General features: G+C 41.8%; 1 protein-coding gene and 1 non-coding gene across 2 annotated transcripts; both read left to right on the top strand.

Moving 5' to 3' along the window:
- Window positions 1-2,025: 2,025 nt before the first annotated feature.
- On the top strand, window positions 2,026-17,835 carry EIF4G2 (eukaryotic translation initiation factor 4 gamma 2). The gene is made up of 22 exons (XM_050955980.1): window positions 2,026-2,253; window positions 3,779-3,885; window positions 4,179-4,244; window positions 4,728-4,853; window positions 5,407-5,509; window positions 6,517-6,648; window positions 6,749-6,815; window positions 6,906-7,057; window positions 7,451-7,561; window positions 8,128-8,211; window positions 8,315-8,413; window positions 8,596-8,737; window positions 8,851-9,011; window positions 9,494-9,607; window positions 10,504-10,629; window positions 10,873-10,977; window positions 11,060-11,275; window positions 11,988-12,246; window positions 14,809-15,013; window positions 15,983-16,194; window positions 16,537-16,658; window positions 17,010-17,835. The coding sequence occupies exons 1-22, from the start codon at window positions 2,026-2,028 to the stop codon at window positions 17,073-17,075; spliced, it is 3,003 nt and encodes a 1,000-aa protein (XP_050811937.1). The 3' UTR covers window positions 17,076-17,835.
- LOC127053029 (small nucleolar RNA SNORD97) lies at window positions 9,644-9,809 on the top strand. Its single transcript, XR_007774951.1, has one exon. It is a non-coding gene; the product is annotated as a small nucleolar RNA SNORD97 (small nucleolar RNA).
- Window positions 17,836-18,047: the final 212 nt, after the last annotated feature.

The raw sequence follows: 18,047 nt of genomic DNA, 5'->3' as shown, positions 1-18,047 counted from the left end.
ACTAGTGTATTGTGTAACCACTAGGTAGAGTACAGGAGTATATTCAGCCTCTGCTGGGTACTTACCTGCAAAGCCCTTGGCCTAGACCTCTCCTACTATTTTTTCCAGATTGTTGAGACTGTCAGAAGAAGGAGCAACACTTATTGCTAAGCATAGTTTACCATGCTTCACAACTTATAACATGGTTATAGTTGTAGCTGACAGTTTCATGCTCCAAACAGGGCTCTGTTTATTTTAAGTGATTAGAGTATGCTCCTTAAAAGCTCAGGCTGCATATATAAAATATTAATTTAATCTTTAAATCTTTATAACATGCACTTTGGACCAATGTCAATAAGCAGAATTCTCCCAATTGCCCCCTAACTCAGACTCTCCTATAACCATCCTGATATCTACTCAAACGTGTCATTTTATTTCTGCCACCACCCTCTGAAAAATGAGGAAAAAACAATAGTTTGAGACTATATTTTGAAATGTGTCCTGCAAGCTGAACAATCACGGTTCTGGACAAAATCCTGGGTCTAGATCCCCTTGGCATGCAGTCTGGGACTGGCATGGGCCCGCTGTGCACCTCAACTCTTTTCCCCCCTGCTTGCTGGGAGCCAATTTAAAAAAAAAAAAGCAACACGCCAAAAACTAGCCGACGGGCGATTCACAAGCCAATTAAGCGAAAAACAAGCCCAATTTTGCGTTTTGGGTTTGTTTTTTTGCAGGTTTGATATGTCCGATGATGATGATTACTATTGACAAGCTTGAACTCTAAAATAATGTGCAAAAATATCAGTTAAAAAGAGGAAAGAACTTATTATCTAAGGAAAATCTTTCATCTGCCTCATAGCTGCATTGTGAAATGTGCATGTGCTCTCAGTCACAGCAGCAGCAAAAGTCCTTCCATGGCAAGGCATCCAACTGTGCTACCATAGCTACAACCGTGTTCAGAATGATTGTTAAACACAGTATAAACTATGCAAGTCAGAACCAGCCTCCTAAATCATTGTCAACCATGTCAGGTGCATGATGCCATGTGATGGACTGAACAGCTCTACCAGCTGAATCCATCTACTGTACCCTAGCTGGTCCCTAAACAGGGAATGTAACCCTAGAATTGGTTGCAGGGGACTAGAACCCTGCAGCCCCCATGGCAACCGTCCTTCATGCAGCTGTTTTCAGGTTCAGATCACAAGGTATAACCCTGAGTGTGTGGCAACACTATGTGAGGTGTGTAAGTGTGTTTTCAACCTGGTCAGACAGGATGAGTAGTAAAATGTTCCCTCCCCTTCCTCGCTGTGAGCAGGGCAACCCGATGTACTGCATAGGGACAGCTCCTTCACGCTCCTGAAGCAGGAAACTGTCTGATGGGAGAAACATAGGAACAAACAGCAAACCAGGGAGACAGGCAGGCAGCACCCATTGAATGGGTGCGCCACTTGCGCAACCGCCCCCCTTTCACCCAGTCAGCTACGCAAACCTCTTGCCGTAAATGCCTTCGCGCATACCGGTGCTGCACTGCGGAGGTGCTGCTATTCAACCAACCTTTCTTTGCTCGCTCCTCCCCCAACTTTGCTCTATCCCCGCCCCCTTCCTCTGCTCTGATTGGCAAGGGTGGGCGGAGTCTCCGGCGGCAATTGGCTGCTGTTGTGCTGAGGCGGGGTAGGTTGCGCGCAGGGTAATAAAGTTAGTGGGGCTGGCTCAGTGCGCGTTAGAAGCGGCTGTGAGTTGGATCTCCATGGAGGTGGTGGAAGGAAGCTTTTGGCTGCTCCTGCTTGGGTGATTCGGAGGCTCCTCCTGCGTCGTACGCTCCCCCCCCTCCCTACCCCGGTCCCCGGCTCCCTCTTTTCCCCTCCCTTCTCTCGCCTCTCCCCCCGCCCTTGGTAGCCGCCGGGACCCGGTGAAGCTGACGAGGCCCCAGGGAAGGTGAGGAAGCCGGTGCCGGCGGACAGCGCTGGGGGGTACTGTTGTCTAAAATGGCTGCCGCTAAAATGGCCGCCATCTTATTTTCGCCGCCTCTTCTTTCTTCACTACAAAATGGCGGCCCCGGCCGTCGCGACCGGCTTCTCCCCGGTCGGTGGGCGAAGGGCAGAGACTCGCAGCCCCTCCGGCTCGGATGAGAAGCCGCGGGGAGGGACTGGCTGCGGGCCGGGCGGAGGGAGCAGGTTACGGGCTCTGCCCTTGGAAGGGCGCCTCAGCCGCTCGCGGCGGGCTGAAGGGGAAGCAGAGACCCGAGTTCTCCGGGGAGGGCAGCGTGGCTCCCGCGTAACCCCGGAGCACCTGCCTGCTGTCGCGCACATCGGGAGGGCAGGTGAGGGGCCCTGACCTGCCCAAGAGGGGGATGCGCCTTCGGGACCGTGATCGCCCCCATAGGGTCCCCTCCCTGGAGGCGGGCGGGTGAGCCCCTCGATCCAGAGGAATGTCATCACCGCCCCCCCTTGTTTTTTTTTTTCCGGTGCCTCCCTGCGCTAGCGAAGGGGGAAGCGCTTTGTCTGGGCGCGAGGCTCTCGCGGGCTGCGCCTAACTGGGGAGCAGCTCGTCGCCCTGCAGAGGGCGGGCTGGGGGCTTCCTGCTTCCCTCGCCGAGAACAAAGAGCCGGCCCGGCCGAGCCTGGGAACGGGCGGCGCCCGGAGGGGGGGGGAAGAGAGTGCCGGTGTCCTGCGGAGGTGCCGGTGCTGCCGCCTGCGTTTCCCGCAGCCCCTTTGTTCCGTTCCCTTCCCTTGCCCCCAGCCCGAGCAGGCTGCTGGAGAGAAGGGTGGTGGTGGGGGAGCTGCCAAGGCAGGATTAGAAGGTGTATTGCTCAAGCGGAAAGCATCTCTAAAGAGTAGGAGGTAGCGCTTACCTGCCAAACGCGGATAGGAGGGAGGGGGGGACTTCCTCAGGGGGAAACATCTTTCATGGTTTTATCCTCTGGTGAGGAGAACTCTGCTAGGCTCCATCATGCTTTATCTCATCACTTAATGTTTTAAAATGGTTGGGCCAGTAGAAAAGGCTATGGAAGCAAAATTTTGAAACAAAGAACTGTTCAGATGCTCGATCTTTTGTCTTCAGAGCAGACTACCTCCATGATGAGCACTGCTCTGATTTTTCTTTTAAAGGCCACCCACATTTCCCGGCAGGATCAGACTGCCTCCATCTTTGAATCTTAACCATTTGTAGGGTGAAGCAAATGGGGCTTAAAGCAGTTCTGTAGTTAAATGATTATCTTTCATATGGATTAGATATTCATGTGACCTTATATAGGTCTGGATTAAACGCTTTATGATCTGGCACATCTGTTCACACTACAGTGTTTAGGATGCATTCCTGTTAGATTTGACATTATTGCGTGGCTGTTCCTGCCAAACTTCACAATAGTACAAATAAACATTTATTTGAAAACTGGACAGAATCTTAAGCGAATATGACATCAGACAGTAGAATATATATATATATATATATATAATATTTTATTTTAAAGTAACCTGTAAGAAAAAGCTTTGTCTCAGACAAGAATTTAGACCTTATTTTTGGCCACAAGAGAGACAATTATGGTCATATAATAGAGCTTTCTAAGGAAGTCCCTACAGGGCTTTGTTATCAAGTGTTGCACATAAGTGACAGAATAAACTGACTTTCAAACCGTATTTAAGCTCTGGGGGACTTTTTATTATTTTTTTTTAAAAAAAAACCACCCATAGTTAAATTCAGATAATATGGTTTGTGTTGATAGACATCATCCTGCTGAAGAAAAGACCTGTTATAAGCACAAGCGAATAATTGAATATGAACTCTTGATTTGTTGTTCTAGGGTTTTTTCCCCCCACCCTGTCAATTTATTATTCTTTTGAAGATTCTTCGTTGTCAAGCCGCCAAAGTGGAGAGTGCGATTGCAGAAGGGGGTGCTTCTCGTTTCAGGTGGGTGTTGTCCATCCGCGTGCCTGCCCACCCTCCCATATCATGACAGACTATTGTGAAATAACTCAAAAGCAGAATGTCTGACAGTATATATGTTCAACTCTCTCTGAGAATGTTGAGTTAGTTTCATATGCTAAGGGACAGATTAATTGTATCACTTTTAACTTCTGTTTGTGAAGGATGTATAGCTAAACTTTCAAATAAAATATACAAAAAAATTGTGTAGCTAGGCCTGTGCTAGAGAGTGTACTTTTGAAAAACCTTGAATAAGGATATATTTTTCTCTGAAACAGTGCTTCTTCAGGCGGAGGAGGTAGTAGGGGTGCACCTCAGCACTATCCCAAGACTGCCAGCAACAGGTATGTCCTATATAGCCATAAATAAAGTCTGCATACATATATAACAGCAATTATTGATCTCAAACCTGTAGACTTCTCTAAGACACCATCTGATTAGACTTTTTTGTCCGCTTTTGTTGCCTTCCTAACAGATAACACTGACACATCTTATTCCAGCTTTGTATACTAGAGACACATTTTTCTTTTTAGTTAAACTGGCTAACTGTAGGCAATTACTAACAGATTTCATTTTACTGAAATGAGGTCAAGGGGATGTGGAGAGGAGTTGATGGGGATACTAGAGAACACCCAATCCTACAAAAGAAGTATGTGGGTCTCCATAATGTCCCTATAGGCTGTGGGAGCACCTATTGCACAACTACTTGCAGGTTCATAACCTAAATCTAAGGTGACATTCAAAGCTTATGCTGCTTATGACAACATTTGAGCAACATTTTCTTTTCTCAGTTTACTTCCTTTATTTATATCTTTCAATAAATATAGCGAGTTCCTGGGGAAAACCCCAGGGCAAAACGCTCAGAAATGGATTCCTTCACGAAGCACTAGACGAGATGACGACTCCGCAAATGACAAAGAACGACATGATGCAATCTTCAGGAAAGTAAGAGGGTGAGTTGGTATGTTGTTTTTAAGGTTAATATTGAGTGGCAAAGTGGAATACTAAAATTTACTCCCCCCCCCAATATTATCTTATCAACCTATAATATAAGTACTTTATACCAGTAGTTTTCAACCTGTGGCCTTCAGACCCCAAGGGGTCTACAGACTACATCCAAGATTTCCAAAGGGGTCAAGAGCTCCATTAAAAGCTTGGGGGAGGGAGTGGTTTTTGGGGTCCACAAATGAAAGGTTGAAACCATTGTCTTGTATGTATGAATTGAAATACATGGTTCCTAATGGAAGGGTTAGAAAGAGGGGCAAATACATGTGCATAAGCTTTAAAGAGAATATTCCTGAAACTGGTCAGAGATTCCTGAGTAGCTGTCTTCTGTCATGTGCCCTAAAAAGCCTCCTCTAGTTAACAAACACTTACCTAAAGTGATAACTGGAAGAAAACCAGGACAACTCAAATCTTAACCTCAACTCACATAAATTAAACTGTATGGTCTATATGAACATTTTACAAACATAACTGATTCCTCTAACTTTTTTCTTCTTCTAGCATACTAAATAAACTTACTCCTGAAAAGTTTGACAAGCTATGCCTTGAGCTCCTCAATGTGGGTGTAGAGTCTAAGCTCATCCTAAAAGGGATCATACTGCTGGTAAGTCAGGTGTATTTTAAGTACATATTAATTTAGTATTCAATAAGAATATCTAAGTGATTGTACTGTAAAACTAAGAGTTTTTGCGTAAAGGATGAATAATCTTGGTTAAAGTCTATCAGGAACAATTCTGATATAAAATAGGGCCAAATAGATGAAGGAAAATTGCCCCAAACTTAATTTTATTACATATTGGGGATTACAACTGGAAGAGAAGCAGCAGCCTAAATTACAACCAATTTAACTTTCTATTCATATATTAAAACAACCCTTCCTGGTAAAGATTTCTGCAGTAGTACAGGATGTGAAGGCTTTTTCATCTAAAGCAGGCTTTTACTAGCCACAAATGCTTCTGATATTTCTGTAGGTGGTCGTGGGACACTGTTACACTTCGAGTGCCAAGTGATAGTGTAGCTTTTTTGAAACATTGCTACTAGTAGTAGTTATACTGTGAAAAACAAGAGTTGTACTGTACTACCCATCCTTGTGCTTTATATAAATTACTTAAATATAGTCAGGTGAACTAAAATGGGCTGGCAGGGACTTTGAGAGATAATCTAGTCCACAGACACGTATACCATGCTGTGACCCCCCTGGTGCTGAGGCAGAACCAAATACACTCGTCATGAGCTCAGGCACAATTACGGTCTTAAATCCCATAGCAATGTTGTAAGGCTATAATAGATTCTGAGATGGTTGGAGGGGAGGGAGGAGGGTATTTTTTAACATTGGAGTACCAGTTTATTGAAGATTACACAAGACACTAGAGTTCTCTAAGGCTATAAGAGGCTAGGAAATACTGGGAGTCCATCTGGAACAATAGTCGCACACATAGTGACTCTTGTAATTTTATGATTGGGTACTTTGCCCCCAAATAAAACAGTTTTAAAAATCATCTCTGTTAGTGTCCTATTGGACATACTCTATCAGGATTAAGTAGTGAATATCTTAAAGTTCTAATTGAAGTCTAATCAGGTTCTGTACTAGAAACATACTATTTTCTTTAGATTGTAGACAAAGCCCTTGAAGAGCCGAAGTATAGCTCCCTGTATGCTCAGCTATGTCTGCGGCTTGCAGAAGATGCACCCAACTTTGATGGCCCATCAGCAGAGTGTCATCCAGGACAGAAGCAAAGCACAGTGAGTGTCTTATTCCTCCCTCTCTCTCACAGAAAATCTAAACTTTTTGCTTGTGTGGATAACTGCATTGGTCTGAAACCTAATTATATCTCGTTTGTAGACATTCAGACGCCTCCTAATTTCTAAACTTCAAGATGAATTTGAAAACCGCACCAGAAATGTTGATAGTAAGATTAAAACTATTCTATATTAAATCTAGACTTACATCTTATGTATATTTGTACAGTATTGTTGACCAACATCTCTTTTATGTCCAGTCTATGATAAGCGTGATGGCCCCCTCCTCCCGGAGGAGGAGGAACAGAGAGCTATTGCCAAGATCAAGATGCTGGGGAACATCAAATTCATTGGAGAACTTGGCAAGCTTGATCTTATTCATGAATCTATCCTTCATAAGTGCATCAAAACAGTAAGTGTCAGGATTTCCTATATTTGGTGTGTACCACCTCAGTAAAATAGTTCTTTACAGCTAACATTCAAGTGCAAAATAGTCAATACTGCTTCAAGAGATGTATGTATTTTTTGTAGGGTGTGTATGTAGGGAAAATTGAATAGTTAATGACAGTGCAAAATAGTTTTGTGTTTTTTTTTTTTAAAGGGGCAACTTTCAGTGCAGTACATAGCTTTTAAGAGTTCTATAATAATTCTCCAAGATGAGGCTTTAAATTGGTCCAGGTATTTTGCAGGATAAGGCTCTATATATATATAGAGAGAGAGAGGGGAGAGCAGTCTGTATTTTGAATTAACCTCGTAACTGTCTGCAAAAAGAATCCCCCTCTTCATGGAAATAATCTCTCTTTAGCTTTTGGAAAAGAAGAAGAGAGTCCAACTCAAGGATATGGGGGAGGATTTGGAGTGCCTCTGTCAGATAATGAGGACAGTGGGACCTAGACTAGACCATGCAAAAGCCAAGGTATGTCTTTCTTGCAAACTGAAGTACTAACACTTTTTTTTTTTTTTAATGGCTCTCTGCACAAAAACAAAAGGGGGCGGGGAGCAGAAATAAGTTGCTTTTTCACAATTTTAACTCTAGAAAGTTGAGGAATTATGTACGTGAATACTAATTTTTATCCCAGAAATGCTGTAAGATTATATTACATAGTGTGTTTTATGGCCTATAACTTTCGTACCCCTGGTCTCGGACTTATCTTGTCATCTTAGTTATTTTTAGTAGCTGGTCACTGTCAGAATGTTTACAAAGCTAAATAGTATTGGCTGATATTTCTGACCTTTGCCTCACAGTGACTTGGGCAGAAGATAATCTAGGGATTCAGCTACAGTTCAGTCCAAACCATTCCTTTAAGGAAGTGAGAAACAAGGGGAGGACAACAGCCTGTTTCTCTTTACCATTTGTAGATAATTTGAATACTGCCACATTTTAAATATAATTTGTAATACTCCTACTGAAAAAAGAGACTATTGAGGGGGAAACTGCAACTTTAATCAACTAAGTTAAACTTGGCTTCTTTCTCCTCTTAGTCCTTAATGGATCAGTACTTTGCCCGTATGCGCTCCTTGATGTTAAGTAAGGAATTGCCAGCAAGGATTCGTTTCCTGCTGCAGGTAAGAGTGCTAGTCCTATTTCTTGCCCTCTTTGTCTCTCTTTCCTCCCCCTCCCCCCCCCCCTTTTTTTTTGGTACATTAAGTTTTTGCTTTTTTCCTCTAGGATACTGTGGAGTTGAGAGAACACAACTGGGTTCCTCGCAAAGCTTTTCTTGACAATGGACCAAAGACTATCAATCAAATCCGTCAAGATGCAGTAAAAGTAAGTACTTCCATGTACATTTGCACCTAGTGTAATGATGTATTATTCATCTGTGGCATGTTAGCATGAAGGGGCTGGTCAAACTCCTGGACTCCGACTAAAATCTTAATTCTAGAATCTGAATAGACTGGTAATACATGTTCTGGACTTGCAGAACTAAGATTCTAAATCTGTCTTTGAAGGATCTGGGAGTCTTTATTCCTGCTCCTATGGCTCAAGGGATGAGAAGTGACTTCTTTCTGGAGGGACCGTTTATGCCACCCAGGATGAAACTTGACAGGGACCCACTTGGAGGGCTTGCTGATATGTTTGGACAGATGCCAGGTAAACTCAAATCCTAAAGCTGCTGTGGTGGCGGCGGCGGCAGCAGCAACATTCTCTTGGATGTCGGGTGTGTACATGACTGTCTGTGTTCTCATTCACCTTCCTATGTACAGGTAGCGGAATTGGTACTGGTCCAGGAGTTATTCAGGATAGATTTTCACCAACCATGGGACGTCATCGTTCAAATCAACTTTTCAATGGCCATGGGGGACACCTCATGCCTCCTGCTCAATCCCAGTTTGGAGATCTAGGGAAATCTTTTTTAAAAAATCAGGTAAGGAAGACTTTTGGTGATTAGGTATGTCTGAAACCTTAGTTTTGGAATCTCTTTAGATTGAGACAGATGTTCAGGCTTCCAGATGGATGATGGTCATTTGTGTTTGTATAAGATTTTTACAGCTGGTAGGAAAATAAGCACTTCTTGCACACTGCAGTCATTTCTTCCCCAACCAGCCCCCCCACCCTTCCAAAAAAGAGGAAAAAATAGAGAGACTGATGCAAGGGAGACTTCTTTCTTTATTGCCAGGGAAGGTGCACATTTTATAACTGAGTCAGTGTGTAATGTGTCCATTTATTTCTTTTAAATCCATGGCCCTGGTTTTAGGGATAGAATACACTACTTTATTTTCCTCTTTCTTCCTTCCCTGGCAAATATTTTCTAGTTCCTTTGGTGGTACTACCATATTTTGTGCACCCTCGTCATCTGCACTTCTTTCTCTCTGTCTCTTTTTTTCTCTCTCTCTCTCTCGGAAATAGGGGCAAAGCCAGCTCTACCATAACCAGAATCAGGGACTGTTATCCCAGCAACAAGGACAGTCGAAGGATATGCCACCTCGGTTTTCTAAGAAAGGACAGCTTAATGCAGATGAGGTATATACCTACATTACTTGCAGCATTCTTAATATATTGCCCAATGATTATAGCAAGACGCGTTATTACGAGGACTAATGCTGGACCTCTGCTTATCATCTCCTCTTTTTTTCTTCTTTGTCCCTTCTCCACTTTCACTTTAACCCTCATTATCCTTGAGTGTCCAGCGTCCTGTGAGCAAGATTATGAGATATGAGGGCAATTTCTCAGGATTTTTCTTTCCTAATGCACGGTCAATACCTCTGGCCTTTCATATAAAGGAGCTCTTCATCTGGTCTTAATATAGGTTTGGAGGGCTTTTTGTTTGTGTTAAGATCTGCTTTGGGGAGTGGTTGGCCATGATAAAATAATATTTACGTCAATTTTAAAACTGATAGGCATGTACAGTAATGCAGAGTTTTACTCTGCATTTGACATAGTCACCAAGATGTAAACTTGAATATTTTCCCTTTAAATCTTGGCTTATCTAATAGCCATGCATCTGTTTTCAAAGCAGATCACTTTGGGTCTATTTTGCAGTCATCAAAATACCAACCCAAGGCTAAAACTCGCAATATTGTGTTTTGATACTGATTTAAGCTAAGACTTAAATATACAGGCACTTTATATTAACACATCTTGTTTCAAATTGGAACTTTTATCCTTGGTTCATCCTGTTGTTCTTGGGCTTTGAAGTGTACACGTGGCCTAATCCTGATTACAGTTCTACCAGTGTAAATTCTGAAATAATCCCATTGAATACACTAGTGTGAAACTGGCATGAGATCAAGATCAGGCTTACAAAAAGTGTCCTGAGTCACTACGCTACATTAGCAGGGCTTCTGAGATACTCTGATTATTTATTGACTTGCCAGGGAACTTCAGCAATTGATGGGCTAGGATTTGTCTTCTTACAGATTAGCCTGAGACCTGCTCAATCTTTTCTAATGAATAAGAACCAAGTACCAAAGCTTCAGCCCCAAATAACTATGATTCCTCCCAGTGCACAACCACCACGCACTCAGACGCCACCTTTGGGACAGGTAAATATCCTAATTTGATAACTGCCTATTGTTTAGCTCTGTATAAATATGTATGCAATTTAAGTGCTGACAACTAAAGTATCTCTTGCATATGCATCAAAATAAGTCACAATCATATATAAAAAACAATGTTGGAAAGAATACAGGGTTTTCTTCTGGCTGTAGTTTCAGTAAAAGATTTGAATAAATGTAACCAAATATTTAATTTCTGAAACTATCCTAACTTTATCACTTATTTTCAAGCCTCCTCAGCTTGGTCTCAAAACAAATCCACCACTTATTCAAGAGAAGCCTGCAAAGATCAGTAAAAAGCCGCCACCTTCTAAGGAAGAATTGCTTAAACTCACTGTAAGTTAATTTTGTACTCTGTTCCACACGGGACACAGCTACTGCACAAAATCATTGGAGCTCAGATTCATTTCTATTTCAGGAAGCTGTTGTGACTGACTATCTGAACAATGGAAATGCAAATGATGCTATCAGTGGTGTGAGAGAAATGAGGGCTCCAAAGCCCTTCATACCTGAGATGTTGAGCAAAGTAATCATTCAATCCCTAGACCGATCAGATGAAGATAAAGAGAAAGCAAGTGCTTTGATCAGCTTACTCAAACAGGAAGGAATAGCCACCAGTGACAACTTCATGCAGGTACTCCATGTTGTAGCTCTGGAGTTCTTTTTGAGTTAAAGGTTCTCTTTTTGATGCTTAGTTTTTAAGCGGACTACCTTTTTGAAGCTAAGTTATTTGAATGCTAACTTTGTAAGTGCCTGTCCCAATTGTTGTGGCTTTACAACTACATTCCTACTTCAAATGTGACAGACAGTCTCAGTGGATACTAAGATCCACACATGAAAATGGTGAAACTGACTGACTAGATTAAAATTATATCAAGTAAGGAATTGGGAAAACACTCTCCTTTTCTCCCCCTCCTCTAGTCCTCTCTCTCTCTCCCCTCCTTCCTTCCTCTTCCCCTCCCCTCACCCCCATATCCTATAGTACAAGGGTTCTCAAACTGGGGGTCCTAATTCTTCAGGTCGCAAGGTGGTTGCATGAGGATTGCAAGCTATCAGCTCTGCGGGACAGACTGCTCCCAGCCTCCATTAATTTGTCTCCCCTTCCCCACTCCCAAAATGTATAAGGGAGGTCGCACTCAGAGGCTTATGTGAAAGGAGTCACAATACAAAAAGTTTAAAAACCACTGCTATAGTAAATACAGGTACTACTCCAAATAGACACACTTTTCACTGGATGTGTAGTTTCTTTTTTAGAAAGAATAGTGCTTGCATGTACGGGTCTTTCATCTTGTAGTTCCCTAGACTAATCATGTTGCTGACAACTTAATATTCTTCCCTCTTCTTAGGCATTCCTGAATGTATTGGACCAGTGTCCCAAACTGGAGGTAGACATCCCTTTGGTGAAATCCTACTTAGCACAATTTGCAGCCCGTGCCATTATTTCAGAACTGGTGAGCATTTCAGAACTGGCTCAACCACTGGAGAGTGGCACCCATTTCCCCCTCTTCTTGCTTTGCCTTCAGCAGTTAGCTAAGTTACAAGACCGAGAATGGCTAACTGAACTCTTCCAACAAAGCAAAGTCAACATGCAAAAGATGTTGCCAGGTAAGTGATCAAAATACTTACTGTGACATGACATTAATCATTTTATCTTTCAACTTCTATAAAGTGCACTAGGGTGGAAAATGCTATGAAACATTCTTGGGGAGGGGGATGTCAGTTAATAAATAACTTTGTCATATAGTAGAATTTCTTAAATTAATCAGGTTTTTTCTACCCCACTGACTTATATTTGCTATAGTATCCATGATATTCTTCAAGTTGTCTATATGGATGCTGAGATGAGGATGTTTGCGTGCCATTGCATTCTTAATTGGAGATTCTTTTTGGCTAGTAGTGCCATCAAGATCATAAGTGGAAGCTGACAGATGTGCTATTTTTGGAAGATAGCCTGAACAGGGACCTTCCTCAGGTAGACCTTCTTTTTTGCCATGCCTTCCAACTTAAAATGCCAGTTTTCTCAGAGCACAGTGTGTGGAAGATACACAGTTGTGACTCCCTGGGAGATGGTCTTCTGGCACAGTGGTCCCTGGGGTCTCTTACATGTCTTCCCTCCAACTTCATTGATCCGTAAAGCCCTTCTCAAACTGAAATGAGAGAGAGCCATGATAGCTTTCATAACCGCAGTGTGGCCAGTACTGGTGTGGCTCCTGACCCATCTGGTCTGTCTCTCTAACTTCTTTTGACTGCCCTCCTGACCCAGTAGTTGGACTCCATAACCTGCCCAAGCTTATCATCCCTGCTTCTCAGGCCTAAAGCAGTAATGTCCTCCTGAAATTCAGTTGGTTCTATGTGTAGGTAAACAACAGGGGAGAATCAATAGAAGATACATAATGTTGAATGTACCAGATCTGGAAGTACTTGTACTCTTGCAAGTCCTTCTGAATAGCAGGAAATCTATCTTCAGCTTTTATTCTAATCCTGAAATTGATGGGCTTGTTCCATCTACCACTCAGAAAAAACCCTTATCTTTGCATATCCTGCAGCAAGATTCCTTAAGGGCTTTTTTAATAGGTTCCCTCCAGTGTAGGACCACAATTTACCTTGGAACTTCAGCTTAATGCTTAACACAGTAAGAGGATCTCTCTTCAAACACAGGGCAACCTGCTTACTACTACATCTGTCCTTCAGCTGTTCATTCCTTGGTAGTTACCTAAGCCAGAAGGAATGGGGAACTGGAAGCCTTCATGGCTGACCCACCATATGCTGTGATTTTTTTTGAACAAAGTTACATTACAGGCCTATCACACACTTCTTCCATAAAATATCACTGGACTGGACATCGGTCAGGACATTCAGCTGTCTTCTGTAGACAAGTGGAACTTGGATACGGTTCAGAGACTAGCCTTCATACATAGGATATAAAATGAGCCCTGGCTTTCTGTCCTTTTCAAAGTAAGTCCTCCAAAGGGCTTTCCCTGAAATCTGCCCTTTGGTGGGGATCATTCAGTCTCCTCTCAGACTGAAGTGGATATGGCGGTGCATTTTGCTCTCTGGGATGAACTCCCTCGAGTCACTGCTTAGTCCATGAGGGTTCATCTAATTCCATTGCCCTCCTTAAGAAGGTACCCACCAAGGACACTTGCAAGTCAGCCACCTGATCCTCCCTTAATACGTTTTCATAGCATCATGCCTTCAGAGTGGACATAGCCTTTGAAGCTGTTCTACACTGTACAGAATCCACCTCCTAAGCACCCTCCTCCACATTAAGGAACTGCTTGGGACTTTCATGTGGTACACCCATAGGGACAATAACTCAACTCAAAGAAGTTACTTAACTTAAATGCATAGACTTTTTCAGGCCAGAAGGGGCCATGGTGATCCTGTAATCCAGGAGTTCTCAAATTTTTGAATTGGTGACCCCTTTCACACAGTAAAACCCAGTGCAACTCCCCCCCCCATTAAAAACACCTTTTTTTTTTAATATTATATTTAACACTAATATAAATGCTGGAGGCAAAGTGCGGTTTGAGGGTGGAGGCTAACAGCTCATGACTCTTCTCTCACACACAATTTTAACCTCATAACCTCCTGGTTCAGAACCCTTGCTCTAATCTGACTCGCACATTACAGGCCACAGAACCTTGACCACCCACTCCTTTTAATAGGCCAATAACATCTAGCTGTGTTACTAAAGTCCTCAAATCATGATTTTAAAGACTTGAAGTTGCAGAGGATCTACCATTTACATTAGTTTAAACCTACTCATAGTAATTGGCATTCGTCCTGATGTCTTGGCCCTATGGTTTTTTTGTTGGTTTTTTTTTTTTTTTTTGCCACTATCTCCTTTCCCATTTGCTTTGGAGTCTTAACTATGCTGTGAGGTTCTGAAGGAACTGGAGTGTCATAGTCTGCTCCTCCTTCATACCAGAGCACAAGGAGGCATACAGTGCAGATGCAGACTCATCGGCACTATTAGAAAAATCTCCAAGTCTGCATGGGTGCATGTACATCGTTACCTGGAGCACCCATCGTAGCAAAACATTGTGAACTCTAGTTACTGTGCAATTGTAAGTAACCTCTCCTCCTCAGCTAAGCTGGTTTGGTTCACTGTTTGCCTTCAAAAGTTGTCTTAGTTGTTCAGAATTTTCATTCAATTTTTCTTAGAAATAGATCAGAATAAGGATCGTATGCTGGAGATCTTGGAAGGGAAAGGACTGAGTTTCTTGTTCCCACTTCTGAAACTGGAGAAGGAACTGTTGAAGCAAATAAAGTTGGATCCATCTCCTCAAGCCATCTATAAATGGATTAAAGACAACATTTCACCCAAACTTCATGTAGATAAGGGATTTGTGAATATTTTGATGACAAGGTGAGATGATAGGTTTGCTCTGAACTAATCATACTTTTTAGTAGTTCAGACATGTTAAAAATGGACTTGTGCTCACTCATGGCTTATGCAGTATCCACATAGCTGGAATAAAGTGTACCTTGCAGAAGGAGGATATAGAGACAAGATCCTACACAAGGAGGGAGTTCATGATGACTTATTTTAGTGCTTTAAACAGCATTAATGACCCTAACCAAGTCCAAGGAAACAGATTAGGATTCCTTGCATTTGAAGAAGAACAGCCCCACAAATAACTTACCTATCTATCGCATAGAACTGAAAGGTCATTGAGTCCAGCCCCATGTCTTCCCTAGCAGGACCAAGTATTGATTTTGCCCCAGATCCTTAAGTGGCCCCCTCAAGGATTGAACTCTCAATCGTGGGTTTAGCAGGCCAGTGTTCAAACCACTGAGCTATCCCTCCCCCAATGAGTACTTTCCCAAATAAGACCTTGTTGGTCTTGGGTTTAATGTGGGGAGTTTTAAGCAGTTGACAGTAGAAAAAATTAATAGTGAATTTAACCAACTGACAAGTGTGTTTTTTGTTTTTGTTGTTTTTTTTTTTAATACAGCTGCTTTTACATTGTCAAAGTAATTCACTAGTCTTAGATCAGGTTGGCAACCTTTCAGAAGTGGTGTGCCAAGTCTTCATTTATTCACTCTAATTTAATGTGCTAGTAATACATTTTAATGTTTTAGAACATCTTTCTATAAGTTTAATACATAACTAAACTATTCTATGTAAAGTAAGTAAGGTTTTTAAAATGTTTAAGAAGCTTCATTTAAAATTACATTTAAAATGCAGAGCCCCCTGGACCGGTGACCAGGACCCAGGCTGTGAGAGTGCCACTGAAAATCAGCTGACATGCTTCCTTTGGCACGTGTGCCATAGGTTGCCTACCCATGTCTTAGATATAACTTCAAAATGTTCTCATACAACTTTTATTTCTAGTTTCTTGCAGTATATTTCAAGTGAAGTGAGCCCACCTAATGACGAACCAGATTCTTCATCTGCTCCTTCTAAAGAGCAGTTAGAGCAGGAAAAACAACTGCTTCTTTCCTTCAAGCCAGTAATGCAGAAGTTTCTTCATGACCATGTTGATCTACAAGTGAGTGCTCTGTATGCACTTCAGGTGCACTGCTACAACAACAACTTTCCAAAAGGTATGAATAATGTATTTATATATTTCTCTCAAATACAGTAGCAAATTGGCAAAGTATTAGTCTGGTACCATCCATGCCATGGAGTGTTTAGTAACCTCTCTGTCAGAGGGCACTCTATAATAATAGTAGCCTCTGCTACATTTATAACTAGGATGTGCTTAAAGTTTACCACCTGGATGCAACCGTATACTTACCTAATGAAACTTCATTTAACGTGCAATTGTCATCCTTGCATAGAGCTTTCTATAGCTAGGGAAACTGCTTCTGAGGAACACAATGTGCCTAATATTGAATTGGTTTACCTGGTCTCTCTTCTCTCTCCCCCCCCCTCCCCCCCCTTAGGCATGTTACTGCGCTTTTTTGTTCATTTCTATGACATGGAAATTATTGAAGAGGAAGCCTTTTTGGCATGGAAAGAGGATATTTCTCAAGAGTTTCCAGGGAAGGGCAAAGCTTTATTCCAGGTAAAAGTGTGTATAATGGAGCAGAAATTAGGCAAATCTGTACTGAAAGACTTTTTTATCCTTCCATTGTGCTGATGAGTTCAGGGAAGCCTGTTGTAAAAATATTTAAGTAATTAGCTTAATTTAGAAATGCTCTTACGTGGCATTTATTTGGACTGGGGAAGGGAATATGAGGCAGGATAAAGGAGCACTCCCCCTCCCCCCCAATAAAGGGGCAAAGGTCCATGATGACATGCATGCTACCAAAAATACTTGCTTTTTATGCTAGTATTTTAGGGGAAATACAAAATTTCTGCATGTGCCACGCAGTCTGCTCTTTCTGCTGCTGAAATTGCATCGATATGATTGCAGGTAAACCAGTGGCTAACCTGGCTGGAAACTGCTGAAGAAGAAGAATCTGAAGAAGAAGCTGACTAAAGAACCAGCCAAAGCCTTAAATTTGTGCAAACACTGTTGCTATGATGTAACTGCATTTGACCTAACCACTGCGAAAATTCATTCCGCTGTAATGTTTCACAATATTTAAAGCAGAAGCATGTCAATAGGATGTTCTTCTGCATAAGGTTTTTGTAGTATGTCTTAATCATAGTCTACCATAAAATATTTTAGAGTATCTTTAATGTTTAGATAACAGTGTATTAGCAGCATGCAATAATTACATCATAAGTTCTCAAGCAGAAGCAGTCTATTGCAAGGGTTTTCTTTGCTGCCAGTTATCATAGGCTGTTAAGTTAGAAAACTGAATAGCAACACAGAATACTGTAGAAATGCACTTTGCTCAGTGTAATACTTGAGTCGTTGCAATATTTGATTATCCATTTGGTTGTTACAGAGAATCCTTAACTGTAATCGATGGTTGTTGCTGTAATAGTATATTGCCTGTAATTCTACCTCTAGTAATGGGCTTTATGTGCTAGATTTTAATATCCTTGAGCCTGGGCAAGTGCACAAGTCTTTTTAAAAGAAACATGGTTTACTTGCACAAAAACTGATCAGTTTGGAAAGGTGGTTAAATGCCCTTGGAAGTGGTTTTTGTGGGTGTGAAACATAAAATGGTGAGAAATTGAATTGGTCCCTCTTATTATAGTATTGAAATTAAGTCTACTTAATTTATCAAGACATGTTCATGCCCTGATTTTATATACTTGTATCTATCAATAAACATTGTGATACTTGACTTGTTTCCGAATGTGTCCCAGTAGAAGAACCTTTGACAGTCCAAAGCTAATTGGATTCCTTTACTACATTTGGCTGAAATGGTTTTTAAGTTAAAGTATAGAGGTGGTGGTGTGCTGGTGAGGTAGAGCTGAGGCCTTCCTAAATGAGGGCAGTTGCACTATTACAAATTAAATTTGTGTGTTTAAAAAAAGTTGATTTAAACAGTGTCTA

Source organism: Gopherus flavomarginatus, chromosome 5 (assembly GCF_025201925.1).
Source record: "Gopherus flavomarginatus isolate rGopFla2 chromosome 5, rGopFla2.mat.asm, whole genome shotgun sequence".
Taxonomy (NCBI): domain Eukaryota; kingdom Metazoa; phylum Chordata; order Testudines; family Testudinidae; genus Gopherus; species Gopherus flavomarginatus.
Note: the sequence above shows the minus strand (reverse complement) of the source record. Positions and strands in the feature narration are given on the sequence as shown.

Coding starts and splice junctions, on each gene's coding strand:
- EIF4G2 (XM_050955980.1), top strand. CDS start 2,026: ATGGCGGCCCCGGCCGTCGCGACCGGCTTCTCCCCGGTCGGTGGGCGA. Junction 4,245..4,727: donor CCCAAGACTGCCAGCAACAG/GTATGTCCTATA, acceptor CAATAAATATAG/CGAGTTCCTGGGGAAAACCC. Junction 15,014..15,982: donor GTGAATATTTTGATGACAAG/GTGAGATGATAG, acceptor TTTTATTTCTAG/TTTCTTGCAGTATATTTCAA.